Source organism: Thamnophis sirtalis, unplaced genomic scaffold, assembly GCF_051295495.1.
Source record: "Thamnophis sirtalis isolate CommonGarterSnake01/CBP01778 unplaced genomic scaffold, rThaSir2_p1.2 scaffold_4, whole genome shotgun sequence".
Lineage (NCBI taxonomy): Eukaryota > Metazoa > Chordata > Lepidosauria > Squamata > Natricidae > Thamnophis > Thamnophis sirtalis.
In genome coordinates, this window is record NW_028261384.1 from 100,538,095 (window position 1) to 100,556,389 (window position 18,295).

Consider the following 18,295-nt stretch of genomic DNA (forward strand, 5'->3'; position numbering starts at 1 on the left):
GGCTCTGCGGCTGGGCTCCTGGGCGGAGAGGCACCTGCTGTCCTTGGTGTCGGAGCACATCTCGGGGCTCTCCAATGTCCAGGCGGATTGGCTCAGTCGAGCGACTCTGGACAACGGCGAGTGGCAACTCCACCCGTCACTGTTCTGGAGGATCTGCCAACGGTTCAGGTCTCCTCTTGTGGACCTGTTTGCGTCGCCCGTGAACTCCCAGCTTCCACGGTTTTTCACCCGTTTCCAGTCCAGGTCGGCAGAGGGCACAGACGCCCTCCGGAGCCAGTGGCCGCTGGGCCTTCTTTATGCTTTTCCTCCCATTCACCTCATCCCGGGGACCGTCAGGAAGGTGGTGGCGGAGGGGGCCCTGGTCATTCTAGTGGCCCCGTATTGGCCCAGGAGGCCCTGGTTCGCGGATCTGGTGCAGGTGTCGGTGGCCCCACCGTGGAGGATTCCGCGGGGGGAGGTAGTCTTGCTGCAGGGGGCTCTGGTACACCCGGAACCCCAGTGGCTTCATCTGACCGCCTGGCTCTTGAACGGCGGCTTCTGAGGGAGGCTCATCTGTCCTCCGGGGTCATTCATATCATCGAGGCGGCTCGGCGGCCGTCAACGACCTGCATTTATAACTCCACCTGGGCGGCCTTTGTCCGATGGTGCTTGCCTAAGGCATTTCTCCCGATAGGGCCACTATTCCCAACGTCTTGGATTTCCTTCAGAAAGGTCTTGAGGACTGGCTTTCGCAGAATACCTTACGTCGACAGGTAGCAGCCCTTTCTTCAGTCCTGGGGGGGGTGTCTTCTTCCCTTTCCCAGTCTCCCCTGATCAAGCTTTTCCTGAAGGGGGCGGCTAATCTCAGGCCTCCCCCCGTCCACAGGTTTCCCACGTGGGATCTTCCCCTGGTGCTCAGGACCTTGACAGGGGCCCCATTCGAGCCCCTCCGTACTGTTCATTTACGTTTCTTGTCGCTGAAAGTGGCCTTCCTGGTGGCGATTACATCCGCCCGACGTATTTCTGAACTGGGTGCCCTGTCTTCCAGGGACGACCTTTGTCACTTTCACCAGGACAGGGTGGTGCTTCACCTTGACCCGGCCTTCGTCCCGAAGGTGAATACCCCCTTTCATAGAGCTCAGGAGATCGTCCTGCCCAACTTTTGTCCGGGTCCCTCAAATGACAGGGAATGGCTCTGGCATCGGTTGGATGTCCGCCGCGCTTTGCGAATCTACCTCCGGCGGACCACGGAGGTCCGTAGGTCAGAGGCCTTGTTTGTCTCCATCCAGCCGGGGTCGCTGGGGTCGAGAGTGTCTTCAGCGACCATTGGCCGTTGGCTACGTCAGGCCATTGTGGAGGCTTACGGGGCTTCGGGTCGGCTGGCCCCATCGGGGATCACGGCCCATTCTACCAGGAGTGCCGCAACCACGGCGGCGTGGGCCACGAGGGCCCCATTTGAGGACATCTGTCGTGCGGCCGCTTGGGCTTCCCCAACGTCTTTCATCCGACATTATCGTCTGGATGCCTTCGCGTCTGCGGACATGTCCTTCGGTCGGAGAGTGTTGCAGGGGGTGGCGGCTGAGGCTCCCCTTGGGCCCTAGTGGTTCCTGTTCTCCCTCCCTGGGACCTTTAGCTTGGGTATGTCCCACATGTGACCACTCCCTCCCCCTCCTCTGGAAAAAGGACGTTGGTCTTACCTGAACGTCTATTTTCGGAGGGGGGGAGGGAGTGGTCACGACCCGCCCTGAGTTGTGTTCATTGGGGCCAAGGGGAGGGCCCGGGGGTTCCCGGGGTTTGTTGTGTTGTTGTTTTTTGTTGTTTCAGTTCTACCGTTCGGCTTCGAGAATCTGGGTCAGGATTGGAAGGCACCAGTATTTAAAGCCTTGCTCTCAGTCTTTGGACCAATCAGGCTAAGATAAAACCCACACGTGACCACTCCCTCCCCCCCTCCGAAAATAGACATTCAGGTAAGACCAACATCCTTTTTTTCTTGTCTCAAGTGTCCCCTGCTCTTTACAACATGTAAAAATTAATAAAGTTTAGCTAAGATATCCTAATACATAGAGATTTTTTGAGACCACTGTTGAACTTCTTCATAATCCTGTGATGATGTCTAGAAGGACTTTGAACAAGGTCAAACTGCTTAGCATAGAATTAGGATGATAAAATAGGATACAAGGAATTGAGACTGAAATATATTAAAATACATTTAGTAAAGGAAACAGAAATCTTTAAAACATTACATTTTCAATAATAAAACGTATCTTTGAGCAAGGATGCAGTTTATCATCTTCTAATGTTTCAGTTCTATACTACAGTGATGCTTTTGCTATAGGTCTTTTTTTAGGAATTTTTTAGGGATTGTCATGGTTTGACATTATTGAGCAGCTGTAACTTTTCTGTGGGATTAGAATTTGCCAGCAAGCTAGCCTGCTGTCTATTTATCCTTCACTGCCATGTAACAGCATATGTCATACCATTTTCTTATTTGTTGATTGTTTGTTATTATTTGTTTATTCTCATGATACTTGTTTGCATTTCTTGCCATCAAGTTCTGTCAGGAAGAAATAGAAGAAACTGTGTCTGCATCAACAAGTCATGTAGATCCTCTAGGGGTCTTCCTATTTTGCTTCCTCGAAAACCTAGAAGCAACTGGAATATAGTAGTAGTTTTTGCTGAACTTGCTATGCAGCTTTGATCCAATTGCAACCCTCTGCTTTTGCTTGAGACTTCAAATTTAATACTCAAGTTCTCTTTTAATACAATATTTATATTTGACGTATGTCTCAAGGACTCTAGGTCAGCGGGCCCCAACTTTTCGGACACCAGGGATCAGTTCCATGGAGGGCAGTTTTTCTGTGGACCAGGGGAGGGTGGTTTCCCATGCTGCCTGGATCCAGCGTTTGTGCGAATGGGTTTTGCTCACTTGCATGGCAGAGGTTGGATACTCTTGCTCTAGATGGCCTATACAGCAAGACCTTGTTTAACACCCATTCATTCAAGGATTGATCAAAGTTATGCAGGTAATGAATGAATGAATGGTAGTTACGACTGGTCTTCAAAGTTACAGCTGTTGTAGCCCCATTATTACGTGTTCAAAATTCAGATGTTCAGCAGCTTACCCAGGCTGGTGTGCATTTAAAAGCCTTGTAAAGGGCCAGCAGTTGCTTTGTCCGTGGGAGGAAGAAGATAGTATCAATGGGAGAAAAATGATAGTGATAATCAATAGGATGGCAGGACTAGGCAGAAGAGTGCAGAGTGGCTGAAATGGCAGAGATAGGTAGGAAATAAGCAGGTTGAGGATTTGAAGCAGAGGCAAGCATGGCAAGTAGATCCTTGCCTAATAACAATGTGGTCTGGATCTAACAACTATAACCAGGACTACTGGAATTGCTGCAGTGGTGGGTTGGGGCTGGGCATCCACCGCATGCAGCATGCACATGCGTACTTATCGCCCGTGACGCTCTGCAATGGATCCGCAACACTCCAGCTGCTCGGTGGAGGTGTTGCACAGGCGCCGTACGCTCCATGCACGTAAGCACCGATCGGCTCAAATACAGATAAGGCTGGTGGGCCCTCCGGAGCACCATACCGGAACGGTACCTGGTGCTCCCAGCAGGCATCGGTATGCCCGTACCGGGGCGTACCGGTTATATCCCACCACTGAACTGCTGATGCTAAGCAGTTTTTTATATGATGTTTCGTCTAACAACTGCTTTGCTTAGTGAGGGAAAGCCCATTCCTAATTAGGATTGTTAACCAGGGACATAGTTTGGGAGATTTTTTTTTTTAAAATTTTTACTACTATTTTGTTAAATGTACTTTTTTCTATCATAACAGATAATCTTTCTGTGATCGTTTAAATAATATTCCCGTCTGTTGGAAAGCATATGATTGTCCTGGATGCAGACGTTGAATATAGGTCCAAGAGTCCCGGAAGGTTTCTTGAAACAATATTTTAAAAACTGAATAAAACTTGAATTGAAAAGAATTGTTTTTCATACAGAAAAAATACTTCTTAAAGACTAATCTGTATTTACTAACGTAGCTGTTGTTTATGTGTTGCTAAAGTATAAAGGGCAGAAACTCAGAATTGATATTATAACTATGGAAAGAAATATAAATGAAAACAACCAATTGTTAAATTAAATAGGCTGAAGATATACTATGTCAGCATCTTCCTCTTCACTCTTTGAAAGCAGAGATCAGCATCAATAGCTGACATGATTGTTGCTTTCAAAAGTCTTTTTGTCAAAGAGGAGGCTTTCTTATTCTCAGCCCAATACACAGTTCTTGTTCTTGTTTTGTTTTTTTACATGCTAGAAGATGTCTAGTTACCTAATTATCTAGTTGCCCTAATCTAGTGGCCTAACCTGGGCCAACACAAAAACAAAAATGCATTGCTGCACTAAAGGATTTATAGATATTCATCAATATTGGAAAATGTTCATACTTAGAGCTGTATTTATTATGGAAGAACACCTTATAGGTGGGAAAAATGTATTATTCTTGGAATATAACATCTAGCAAAGTATAGCATCAATGTCTGCTAAGATTCCTATATTGAACCAAAAAAGCCTCTCCTTCAGGTCTGCAAAGCTAGTGTTGTAAATGTGGTGCAATTATAATAACTTGTGAAGAAATGGAACTGAATCTTCAGTGGTAGAAAGCTTTTGCTCAACATTTTCTTTCTTTTCCTAAAATAAGAAAATAAAATGGACCCAAAAAGCCTAACTGTATGCAGGTTTATATATAATTACATTTAATTTTGATACAGAATTTCATTTAATGTATGGTGTATACTCCAGTATTCATTTCTTGTATCTGGTGACTTCTCCACCTGTATTCCAGTAATGTTTTATTGGAAGAAAATTACTTGAGTAAAGAGAGAGATTGCATTTCTTATTCCATTATCTTATATTTGTTTATATTTGTTTTCTGAAAGCTGTAAATCAGAAACTAAAATTCCAGGGTAATTATTGATTGAGGGGATTTGGAGGGAAGGAAGTTCTAATCCTGATTTATAGAATCAAAAAATTCCTTGTAAGTTGATTTTCATCTCTTACCTGTATAAAACACGCTACTTTGTGGCCTGCCACTTTTCTGCTTTTGGAGAGTTAATGAAATCTCAGGATGAGAAAGAGAGAACTTTGGATAATCTCTGAGGGGGAGAAAGGAGGAGAAAATATTCAAGTCTATCTGGAAAGGCTTTTTTAATATTGTTCCCCCTGCACCATCGCAACCATCATTGCCTGGTTTGGGTGGGGCATCCAGGCATGGGAGCTTTTCAAGGAGACAGAGACGTGAATGCTGCTGCAGCTCCCAGGGCAGCCTGGGTGGGATGGAAGCTTAAAAGGCAATTGGCTGTGTGCTTTGCATCCTAGGTGACGAATGCAAGGAGGAGCACTTTCTCCTGCATCCTCAGCAGGGATCAGAGGCAAGGGATTGGTTCTTTCTGCAACCTAGGTAACCAGCAAAGGGCGGAGCCTGGCTCCCTCTGCATCCTCCGCGGTGACCTGGGGGAGGGGACTGCCTCCGGCTGCAGCCTAGGTAACGGGCGTGTGTGTGGGTGTTGTCTCAGTCTCACTGCAGCCACAGCACAACACATGGGGTGGGGATTCCATCTCTGCAGCTTGGGCATTGAGCAGGGGGTGGGGATTTGACGGAACTCCTCTCTTTAAACGACAAGCAGAAGAGAGCTGAGGATTGGATCTCATGCTGGAGTGAGGGGAGGGAGGAGGACAGGCTATAGCACAGCACCTGTGGGTCACATGCTGGAAAGGAGGGGGGCTTTCAAACAATTTGGGGGCAGCTAGCAAGCTTGCCAAAAAAAAGAGCAACTGCTAACTGAAACTGGAGATGTCTGTCCGGCACTCAGCTCGGGTCACCCAGCTCTGCCTGCCCGGAATCTACGCTCTACATAGACCATGATCTGGGTGGACAGCTCTGGGAGCGGCAGCTGGGGACATGAGAAAGGTATCCTTTCTTTTTAACTCTTTTCTCATCCCTCATGCCTGTCTGCCGCTTGCTTTTATGATAGATTCAGGCCAGATAAAGCTCAGGTACAATGTACTGGAAAGATGTATAGTAGGAAAGACTGTGCTATACAATGACTGAGGGAATGGATTGGAAAATATCATACATATTGGAGGAAGAAGTATAATCATGGTTTGAAGCCTTAATTTATGAGGATCTTTCAGTGATGCTTTAGTTATAGAAAGAAAATTATGTTGATGATTATGTATTTTGTGCCAGTGATTTTCACAGAAGGTGGAGGGAGATGGACAGAATTCTAAAATAGGAATACTTGTAAGAGGGAGCAGGTAACTGAAAAAATAGATAGTATTTGAAATTAAGAATATCTTTGATCCATGGGGTGTTCTGGCCTGCTTTACAATGGAAGTTGGGGTGGGCAAAGGGTTTACCTTATGAAGCATTATCAGGTCTTTCCCACCAAACTGCCCAATCACTTCCAAAGGCTCATAGTCTGGAAGTAACTAGAAAAGGCATACATTTGGATTAGGATCTTCATTTTGAAGAAATAGTGGTGAAAGGGTTAAAGGAGAGGGAAAGATTGTTTCATCCAAAAATCAATTTGCATTGAATGTTCCATGGAAGAAAGCTTGTATTTTGAAGTTAGGGAGGGGATGATTTAAATTAATTTGAATGAAAGACAGATAGGGAGAAGAAGAAGAAAATATGATCCAAATGCCTGTTTGTGATCAGTTAGGCCATGGGGGGAAAAAAGCAATTGAGTCTTTTGAAGCTGAAGATGCTGAAAGTCTAGGGAGATCTAGGGCAGTCAGTCTGAGGTTAGAAAGGGGAGCTAGCAGTTGCAAAACAGTCTGTAAATTAGTTCTGAAATACTAAACCAATGATTTGAGTGAATACTAGAATGATTAAATTAAGATAGAAATATTAGAAAAAGCTTATTCTGAATTATTGCTCCTTACATAGATGGAATAGCCGGTGCTTTGAAATTGGGTGGACAAATCAGAAAGATTGCAATATTGCTGTATTTTATATTCCCTGGTATTCTGAAATGAAGGATGATTTAGTTTGTTATGTTCTTGTCTGGAGCAAGGAGAAAGAACTTAAAATGAGTACACTTGCCATCTCTAATTCGAGACTTCTTTGCTACTTATGTATTATATAGGGATAATGATAATTCGATGTGGTTTTCATTGGAAATGGAAATGTAGAAGGGTGGAGCCCCAAGTGCTGACCCATCAGCCTCATTCAGCCAGAAGGTTTGTTTGCAATATTAAAAAAAAATCCGGAAGAATGGGAAAGCATTTCTGGGCCCGAATGAAAGGAACATCCTGCTGCAGTATGTGAATGAATATAGCTTTGAGTGATCTTTGTTTTATAGTGGAAGAATTTGTAGGGTATTGTAGGGTATGGGATGAAAAGGAAATTTTAAGGTATAATAAACCTTGTTTAAAGTCTGTTGTAGAGGAGGAGGCCTGTTCACTGCTTTATGGTTAGAAGCAGGCAGATTTTTTAGAGTGCATTCATCAAAGTGATTGTTTTCAGTTTGAAGGACTGGTTAAGGTAGGCAGCTCAGCTGTGTGGAGCTAAGGGAGCTGGCAAGGCATAGGACGCATGGCAAGCCGGGTTCTCAAGTTGCATCAGGTGGCTGAAAATGCAGAGAATCTCCACCCCTTTATGCAAATAGACAGAATGGCACCACAGGCTGATGCAAGCCCGCTATGGAGCAGCAATCCGGAATGACAATTGGCCCTCCCTCTCTCACCCAGCCAGCCGTCTGAGCAGTTAAAGCTGCAGACTCCTGCCTGGACAGAGAGAACATTGCTGCGTAGTATGGGCAGGGAGGAGGAGACAGCTCAGTTGCTGTCCATGGAGTCCCTTGTTTGGGCCCCGGAGCAGCTCCTTTGCAGAGCCACTCTTGGCAAGCTCCCTTTGCAGGATGGCTGTAGGGGGGGGAAAGATGTCTGGAGCATCACGGCAGCAGAGATGGTCGAGGGAAGGATCAGGGGAGGAGGGACCACACCCCATTCAGAATGAAGGGCGGCACTTAGAGGTGAGTGGGGTCAAATGATGGCGTGGGGCCTATGTCACAGAATGGATGAAGTTATGGTGGTGCTTTGGGTATAAAAGCTGGAGGCATTTGTCCTGGAAGTTTTGTAGGAGAGGTCATCTTCCTGAATAAGTCTTTCTGATGAAGAGAGACAGTCATGTTTCTTTCTCCCTGTTTTTTTATTTTAGGATATAGATTTAATTGATATCCTGTGGAGACAGGATATTGACCTTGGTGCTGGACGTGAGATTTTTGACTACAGCCACCGCCAGAAAGAAAACGACGTGGATAAAGAACCAAGTAACAGTGAAGAATGTGGGGATGGCTGGAGGAACAGAGGGGACAGCAGCATCGCTGACAGAACTGAAGTAGTGGATGGCGAGACAGGGGAGAGCTTCCCTGCGCAGGTAAAAACACCCTGATGGGGAAGCACAGATTTCTTTCCTGCCATTCTGACATTGTACTCCATACCTGTCCCGTAAAGAAGATTGCAACCTGTAGTTCAGTTCATTTTCCAAAAAGTATACTGTCTCCCATATTTTTCTTTTGGGTGCTATTTTATATCTTCTCAAATTATTTATGTGTTTTAATGTGCTTACATACTAAACTAAGCTGAGCTTTTATTTTTAAATAAAATCTATCTATCATCTATCTATCTATCTATCCCTATGTCTGTCTGTCTGTCTGTCTGTCTGTCTGTCTGTCTGTCTGTCTGTCTATCTATCTATCTATCTATCTATCTATCTATCTATCTATCTATCTATCTATCTATCTATCTATCTATCTATCTATCTATCAATAAAAACTTGGAACCTTATTAGTTGGACCTCAGTGGATAGAGGCTACCTGGAGTTTGTTGCCCAAATTCCTGTGATCTGTGTATCCAGTCTGCTGACTGTCAAGTTCACTCTTTCCAATATCTTCTTCTGCTTCATATGCAGGGCAGAGAATAGTCCTCAAGAGGGCAGAATAGGCTCTGGTTCATTGATACCTAAGGGCTCAGCTGTACTGTTCTTTGGGAAGCAGGCATTCAGAACAATTTTCTGCAGCACTTTTTATAGGTTTCATCTAACAAGAAGTACAGGTAGTCCTCGACTTACAACAGTGTGTTTAGTGACCGTTTGAAGTTACAATGAAAAAAAGTGATTTATGACCATTTTTCATGCTTAGGATCATAGCAGCATTGTCCCATGGCATTGAGATTTACACTCAAATGCTGAACAACTGATTCATATTTATGACGGTTGCAGTGTCCTGGGATCATGTGATCACCTTTTGTGACCTTCTGACGAGCAAAGTCAGTGTGGAAGCCAGATTTACTTAAGGACATCGTTATTAATTTAACAACTGCAGTAATTCACTTAACAATTGTGGGGAGAGAAGTCATAAAATGGGGGCAAAACTCACTTAACAAATGTTTCACTTAACATAAATTGTGGGCTCAATTGTGGTCATAAGTTGAGGACTGCCTGTAAATGGAAGTTATATCTTAATTGTGGCACTTACGTTTTCCTACAATTTGTTTGCTGCTTCTCTTTTTTACTGGGATAGGTTATGAGATAGATAGGCATGAAATAAGGTAGTCCTCGATTTACAACAGTTCATTTGGTGACTTTGAAGTTACAACTTATGCAGCATTCCCTGTGATCACTTGATGTACATTTGAATACTTGACAGCTGACTTACATTTATGACGGTTGCCAGGATCACGTAACCCCTTTTGCGATCTTCTGACAAGCAAAGTCAATAGGGACACCTGATTCACTTAACAACCTTGTGACTATTTAAGAACTTCAGTGATTCACTTAACAAACTGGGTGAGAAATGTCGTAAAATGGAGCAAAACTCGCTTAAGAAATTTCTCACTTAACAACATAAATTTGAGGGTCAGTTGTGATCATAAGTTGAGAACTATCTGTACAAATTGTACAGACCACTTGAAATTCTGCCCTTTGGATTAATTATATATTTACTGTTTTTTTAAGAATAATTAATTTTTAAAAATTGCTTTGGATGAAATATATCAGATTTTGAGCAGATGATGCTATTTTGGACTTGGGTGGAATACCTTAAGCCACATCTTTGCACATGGTCACACATGGGGTTCAACCCCCCCTACCCCCAATCTTCCAGGGTACCTTCTGACTAAAATTGCACAGAACCACTTTGTTTGTTATATGGGTAGTCTCCACATTTGATAAATATGACTAAAAATGATTGTGTAATTCACTGACATTTTAAGAGAGAAGACCTAAAAACTGTAAACTCTGAAAGACAGATAAAGACAGTTAAACCGTATTTGCTATCACCCTTGGAATTCCCTGAATGCAAAAAAATCTTTTTCTATTCAGTTGAATTCGTCACCAGTGAAGCTCCTGATAGCAAAAATTAAAAAGCAGATTCTGTGTACCAAAACATTGGCCACTCTGTCCGTAGTTTAGTTTATATATCACATACTAAGAGTCAGGGAAAAAAGAAGAAGTAAAGGAAAAAGAACATAAATATTAAACACTAGAAAACCACAGAAATAGATTATCTTCATGGTTTGGCCTTGGGTCAGTAAAACGGCCTTTATATTGTTTTTTTCCCTAGGCGCCTGGGGTGGAGGATCAGACAACCTTGTCTTTGGAGGAGTGTCTTAGATTGCTGGAGGCTACATTTCCTTTTGGAGAAAATTCAGAGGTACATATTTTCACTTTGGAAGTAGAGCTGATCAGTTTGGTTGCCTACCGCAATGCTGAGCCTTCTAGATATATCAGATTTCAACTCCAGTAATTTTCGATCAGCAGCAATGGTAAGTGGAATTGTGGTAGCTGGGGCCCAACACATCTGGAGGGTATCAGTTGGAGAAAGTTAGCTTAGTGTTCACTCTATTTGTCAGTTTCAGTGATCATTCCAATTTAACAATAGACTGAATTTCCATCTCATGTCCTTGCAATAACCTTGGGAAATAGTCAAGTGTGCTATGCTTTGAAAAGAATAGAATGTTCTGAATAATCCAGGAATTTGCTCACCCACTAACCTAAATGCCTTGTTTGTTTTAAAATGACAGCATTCCATATCTTGCAAATTGAACCCCCTTTCCCTCCCCACCTTTGCTTGGTCTTATTCTAGTGTAGTCTTAGGGAGGTTAATAGAATACAGACTAAATCTCACTTACGTTTCATGAAGTTCCCTAAGAACTCCTTTGGCAAACTTTATTCTTTATTCCAACCACTTCACATGATTTCTTTATAGGAGTATAATGTATAATATCTTGAGCTACTATTTATTCATATCTTTATATAAATGCCAAATATATTTAAGTAAATAATAATTCTTGGGAAAGAGATTGGATTGCTCTAGCATGTGATAAAAGAACATCTACATTTCATATACTGAAAGGAAAGAAAAATGATTTATTGCTCTTTTAACACTTTTTTCATTCACTCTGCTGTTTTGTTTTAGTTTCCAGCTGCAGATGTTCCCAGCCTAGCTGACTCTCTGCCTAACGAGAGTGGACCTTCTGTCGTGTCAGAGGGGCTCCTGTCTCCCCTTCTGACAGAGACAGAGCTGCCCTTTGATCTGGAGCAGCAGTGGCAGGACCTCATGTCTATCATGGAAACACAGGTGAGGAAGGCAATTTCTTCATGTGTTGGTTTCTCCAGGACAATAGATGTAGGATAATCTCCTAAGCTTGCTGGATTTAGCACTGCTCTTTTTCCAGCTTGCATCAGTTTTTCACAACCTATAGCAGTGATGGCAAATCTTTTAGAGACTGAGTGCCCAAACTGCAACTCAAACTTATGATATTTATTGCAAAGTGCCAACATGGCAATTTAACCTGAATAATGAGGTTTTGTTACCTAAAATAATGATAAACAAGGAGCGTTCAGTTAATTGTTCTAAGAAAATGTGATAAATGTACTTTTATGCCGCTTCATTTTTTTCTGGTTTTGAAATATTACATTTAGCAACAATAGCAAAAAAGAAAATCTTTTGTAATATCATTTCTCTTTACCTCCCTCTCTTCCCCCCTCTTTCTCTCTCTCTTTCCCTCCCCCTCTCTTTCCCTCCCTCCCTCTACTGCCACCTCTTTCCCTCCCTCTCTCTTTTTCCCTCCCTCTTTCTTTCTCTCCCTCCCCCTCTTTACCGCCCTCTTTTTTTCTCTCTCTGTCTCTGTTTCCCTGCCCCCCTCTGCCTCTCTTGCTTCTCTTTCCCTCCCTCTCTTTCCCTCCCTCCCTCCCTTCTTCTCTCTCCCCCTCTCCTCCCCCCAGGCGGGAGGGGTAACCCCTGAACTGGTGCTGGGTGGTGGGAATCTGACATCCTGAGACTGACGAGCCCAGGAGCAGCTTACCCATGCTCAGCTTGTCGGCGAAGAGCCAAAGACCAGCTGGCCAGCGGGGAGGCAGGGCATCCCAACACTGGCAGCTCTGCAGGAAAAGCAACTGACATCCGGGAGGCGAGGCGAGACGACGCAGGGTTGCATTGTGGCTCTGCGTCATAATGAGCTCCAGGAGGAGGGGACTCCGTCTCCCCCATTGTGAAGCACGCTAAAGGTGCTGCAAGAACACCAGGCAGGCCATGGAGAAAGCAACAGCAAATGTACTGTGACAAAGGCGGAATGCTGCTTCAAACATTCTTTTTAGTCCCATAAACTTTTGTTTCCTTACAAACAAAGGTGGGAAGCATGACAGAGAAATGCGATGGAGCTGGTCTGCAGCGATGGCGCGCATGCCCACAGAGAGAGCTCTGAGTGCCACCTCTGTGTGTGCCATAGATTCGACACCACTGACCTATAGGTATTGTCCTGGAAATGGAAGAAAGTTGGATCTTCCCATACACATATTTCCAGGCTTCAGTTTTGGATCAGAGAATTAATATTGCTATTTATTTGATGTTGTTTTGAAAGGCTTCAGTCAAATGTAAAACAGAACATTTCATTTTCTTTGTAGTATCTGTAATGCAGAGCACTTTCTTTACTCCTGCTAGGACTTTTTTTTCCTGTAGTATTTGGTAGGACAATAAAATAGAACACTAGGATATAAAAGGATAAAAGCAAAATCCTGTAGAGTTGTAACCTTCTTAAAATCTGTCAGGGGGCCAGGCCTGACAAAACAATCTTGTTGAATGTATTCATCAAAGTCAGAAAAATGAGTAGCACTAAATGATTGCTAGCAAGACAGTGAAACAGAGATACTTTCAAACCATGTGTTAGAGGGGAAATCCAAATAATCTTCAGGATTCTAATAATTCCTAACCCTAATAATTCAGTGCAACATAGGAAAAAATCCTTCATATGCAAAACCATGCAGCGTGCCTGTATTTGAATTATATCACATAGCATTTGTCCTTGCCAGGATTTAAAAAAACAAAAACAAAACTGCCAGTAATCTCTGTCCCTGGAATTTCTTTTAACATTTCTTTCATTTCTAGAACATGCTAAAGTGTTTAGATCAAATAGCTACTGGTCTCGCAGCAGCATGATCAATAACATTGTGCTAGATGTTTAACTTTTGCCCAGGAATCCCCTAGTAGCAGTGTTTCATTTATATAACAAGTAATTAACCTCCCTCCTCCCACTTTTTTATTTTGCAAAAAACTTGGTGGCTAGAGGGGAGAATTGGGTATGCATTTGTATGTAGAAAGAATCTTCGGAAAACAATAGCTACATCTTCCTAGATGCTTTTTTGATTATAAGAGGGCAGCAACTAAAAAGATTGTTATTTAAGAACATGGTATTTAACTTCTATTTGTTTAGAGTAAACTATATCTGAGTTTTCTGTCCATTTAAGTGGATGAGAAGACTACCATAAATATTGATGTGTACAGGTAATCCCCGGGTTATGAGTGTTCCCTTAGTGAATGTTCAATGTTATGTGATAAGCGTAAGTGTAGTGTTTATGAACAAGTCCTGAAACTATGAATCTTGCAGCCCATGGCAGTTGTTTGCCCTTACGAACAACCTCAGCAACATTCATCCTGCACTTTATTGGCCAAAACGGAGCTTCAGAGGGCCTGACCCACCCTACCGATGCTCTGTTTAAGCCTGGGCATGCCTCGCCCGGCATTTTGCAGGCCGAAATGGAAGTTTGGAGAGGCAGGCCCACACCTCTGATGCTCCATTTAGGCCTGCGCAAGCCTCACCTGGCATTTTTCTGGCCAAAACAGAACTTCGGAGGGGTGGGTCTGCCACTCCAAACCTCCATTTTGGCCTACAAAGTGCTGTGTGAGGCCTATCCACGCCTAAATGGAGCGTCGGGGCAGGGCAGGCCCTCTGAAGCTCCGTTTTGACCAACAAAATACAGGATGCATATTGCAGAGCCTCTGCATTTGTTCATAAGAGCGAACAACTGCCGTCGGGTGCAAGATTCATAGTTTGGGACTTGTTTGTAAACACTAGGGGTGCCCCTCCGAAGCTCCATTTGGTCGGCAAAGTGCTGCATGGGCCTAAATGGAGTGTCGGTGGGAGCATGGCTGGGAAGCTAGAGAAGAGACCGCTTGCTAGTGGTAAGTGATCCGGCGTGGCAGATTGGGGGGAAGCAATTGTGGGGAATATGAGGTATTTCAGTGGGTCGGGTAAGCCTTGGGTGGTCTTAAGCAGATGACCTGTTCCATCACTAGGCCCCTCATGGCCTTCCCCACCCTGAAATACCTCATGTGAACTTAACGAAACGTGCATTTGATTAGCGAAAGTGTAGCAAAAGTGATTCCGTTGAGGGGACGAGATTTACTCCCACGAATTCTTGGGTTACGAATGGAATGGGCAGGCTCCATTGTATTGTACTCGAGGACTACCTGTATATGTTTCCAGACCAATGTGCCAAGAATATAAGATACTAAGTTTGGAATTAAATCTAATATACTGCTCCTATTATCTTCTATGCCCCAAGCTCTGCGAGATGGGAGGGTCCACTGGATCAGACTTTGTGTTATGTGTTGTAAGCAATGGGGTAATTTGATCCACCAATAATATCCATTCTGCTAATGGAAACATAACTCATTGTTACTTTTTTTCTTGGATTCTTTATATTTTATGATGTTGATTGAGACCTGCAGAATCTAAACAATCACTTTTTCCTTTGCAGAGCATGGAGGTAAATAGCACTACAGCTGTAGAAACTCTGTACAACAACCCAAATGGAGATCTTTTGACAGCCAACTACAGCCTTGCTCCATCTACCCCTATTAACCAGAATGTCAGCCTGCATCAGGCATCGCTAGCTGGCTGCACACAAGATTTTCCTTCCCTGTTCAGTTCTGAAATTGAAAGTCCCTCAATGGCTGGAGGCTCAGCTTTGCTGCAGCTGGTTCCTGATAACTCCACTGGCTTCAATACCACATTTGGCTCTACCAACTTAAGTGGCATTTTTTTCCCTCCCCAGCTAAACTGCACCTCAAATGAAACATCTGGGCCTGAACTCCCAGACCCACTTGGAGGGCTTCTGGATGAAGCCATGTTGGATGAGATTAGTTTAATGGATTTGGCTATTGAAGAAGGCTTCAATCCAGTGCAGGCATCCCGCTTGGAGGAGGAATTTGATTCAGACTCAGGGCTCTCTCTGGACTCAAGTCACAGCCCTGCTTCTCTCAGCAGCTCAGAAGCATCCTCCTCCTCTTCGGCCTCTTCCTCCTTTTCTGAGGAGGGAGCTGTGGGCTACAATTCTGATACTGAAAATGTGGACTTTGAAGATGCAGAAGGAGCTGTTGGGTATCAGCCAGAATATAGCAAGTTCTGTCGGATGAGCTACCAGAATCCTCCTCAGTTGCAGTACCTGCCTTATCTTGAGCATGTGGGTCACAATCACACATATAACATGGCCCCCAGGACCTTAGACACTGATGAGTCCCAGCCAGCTAGTATGGGAAAGAAGAGTTCCAAAGAAAAGCAAGCAGATTTTCTAGATAAGCAGATGAGTAGAGATGAACATAGAGCCAGAGCCATGAAGATTCCTTTTCCCAATGAAAAGATCATCAATTTGCCTGTAGAGGAATTCAATGAACTCCTGTCCAAGTATCAGTTGAGTGAAGCACAGCTGAGTCTAATCCGTGACATTCGCAGAAGGGGTAAGAATAAGATGGCAGCCCAGAATTGTCGTAAAAGAAAACTGGACACTATCCTCAATCTGGAGCGGGATGTAGATGATTTGCAGAGAGACAAATCAAAGCTCCTCAGGGAGAAGGTAGAATTCCTCAGGTCCATCCGCCAAATGAAGCAAAAGATGCAGACCCTCTACCAGGAGGTGTTTGGCCGTCTGCGTGACGAGAATGGCCAGCCCTATTCTCCAAATCAATATGCTCTACAGCATGCCAGTAATGGTAGTGTTATTCTAATACCACGTTCCTTGGCTGACCAGCAGGGACGGCGTCAAGAGAGGAAACAGAAAGACAGGAGGAAGTGAAAGATGATAAATATCATTTGAAAAGCATAAACTTGCTGAATCTGCAACTTCGAGAAGGGCTGAGCCCAGAAGAATTTGGAGGAACTTTCATGCCTTCTTATCCAATATATCTTCTCAAACCATGATAGCTGCCAGCCAGTGTATAGGAGCAGACTGCTGGGCAGGGGGCCTACAAGTCTTGTGAGGCGGAATGGCAAAGCATGTTGGGAAAGACCTGTGCTTCCAAAAGTCTCAAACCAATTGAACATTATGAGAGTGAATTAGCTGGCATAATGTGTGTTTGCAGGGGGGGGGAGGGGGGAAATATCAGCAGAGGATAAAAAATTTGAATTGTTAAGGCTGGCTTTTTGTAAAGGAAGAAATGTTAAATGGATAGCTTGAGAAGACCTAAGAGTATTTTTTTTCCTTTGAATTCCCAAGTCTTGGATATTTCAGGTAGCTGATTGGATTTTTTAAAACTAATTTGACATCTATTATATGCAGTTCAAAACCATGCCTAAATCTGAATACTTAGCCATGATTTCTTTGTAAATCTTTATGTACTTAACTACAGAGGGAGCACAGAAAATTGTACTAGAGAAGAGAAACATTTCCTTCAAGCTGAAAGTAAGAATTTCCCATTCAAGGAGTTTATATGTACTATCATTGTACTTCAACAATTACCACAATTATTTGGCAGGGTAGGAGTGGAAAGTGTTAATAGGATTGCTATAGAAATGCATCTTTATCATCCCTCACTAATTGAATACTTTGTTAAAGATGTTACTTGCCCCCAGTGAGGAGCCAGCATTAATTCTGGGCCAATATCAAGATGCATTACAACATTATGGTGCATGGTAAAATTGCATGCTATAAAGCTGTCTTTTCCCATTGATTGGCTTAGAGAGACTGCTTTGGGTGAAGGGAAGTGTAGGGCCAAAGGTATAGATCTTAATTTGACTAGAGTCTGCAAGGTGTGTGACCATCACCATTTGGTCTACACCACAGCAGGTTTTGCTTCTATTAAGTGGGCATGCTGTGTTAAAAGCCATCTACAGCAAGCCTCTTTATGAATGGGCACTTTGATTTTAATTTATTATGGTTTTAGAACTCTAGGTTCCTATATTGTTTCCTCTCCCCTGTAGGGCTATAGAATGAACTTAATAGTATGCATGTAGGATAGAAGGGTGGTACTTCCCCTGAAGATCAAAGCTACTGAAAGTTTTTCTGCCATAAAGACTCAAAATGTGTTAACGGTGATTCCACAGCTGGCTTCCCTTCTGTCCTTGGATGTCATTCCAACTTCCCCCTTCCTCCATTGAAAAAAAAGGCGAAGGGTGAGGGTAGTGCCTTGAACACAGCTAGCCTCAAGCTCTGAGGCCATCCCCGAAGCTGTTAACTTGCAGTATAGCACAGCTGGAAGTATTACTGACTTGACCAGCAACTGTAGAGCTAAATGGCTTTGGTTTTTTTCCAGCCACTCAGTCCTGTGTATGTGGTGATATGTGAGGGCATAACACTGAAATGGGCATCCTCCTGAGGATTGTAGAGATGGAATGCATTGATTTAAATGGTATAAAGCAATGTTTGCAAACATATTAGGGTTTTTTTGAAGGCCAAGACCTTTTCCAGAAAAAAACGAGAGTGGACATGACGTTTATGTATGAAGCCTTCTCCATTTCTCATGCTTTATAATTAAGAGCATGAAATTTGAAGCACAAAATGTGTTGGAGCTGTGACTAGTTGGATGGGTAGGATGGAGCCCTGTTGCGTGCATGTGTTAATTTATTTCTGAGGTTTAATTCTGAATGGTTTCTATTATGAGCTATGGGAAAGTGAGGAGAGTGTGAGCACAGGACAAAAATAAAATGGCTTATTCACTATTTGAACATTGTTTTGTGTCTTCTTTACCTAG

General features: G+C 43.4%; 1 protein-coding gene across 3 annotated transcripts in view; it reads left to right on the top strand.

The window, feature by feature from the left end:
• The window catches only part of NFE2L1 (NFE2 like bZIP transcription factor 1), a 31,252-nt gene extending 12,989 nt beyond the window's left edge, over positions 1–18,263 (top strand). For 2 of the 3 annotated variants that reach the window (XM_087713583.1, XM_087713584.1), the window contains exons 4-7: positions 8,209–8,427; positions 10,613–10,702; positions 11,468–11,629; positions 15,088–18,263. In XM_087713583.1, the coding sequence (XP_087569709.1) occupies positions 8,209–8,427; positions 10,613–10,702; positions 11,468–11,629; positions 15,088–16,401 (1,785 nt within the window). In that variant the 3' untranslated portion in view covers positions 16,402–18,263. Of the gene's footprint in view, positions 1–7,422; positions 8,024–8,208; positions 8,428–10,612; positions 10,703–11,467; positions 11,630–15,087 lie in introns of those variants that run through there. The other variant, XM_087713585.1, reaches the window with a different exon arrangement.
• The last annotated feature ends 32 nt before the right edge of the window (positions 18,264–18,295 follow it).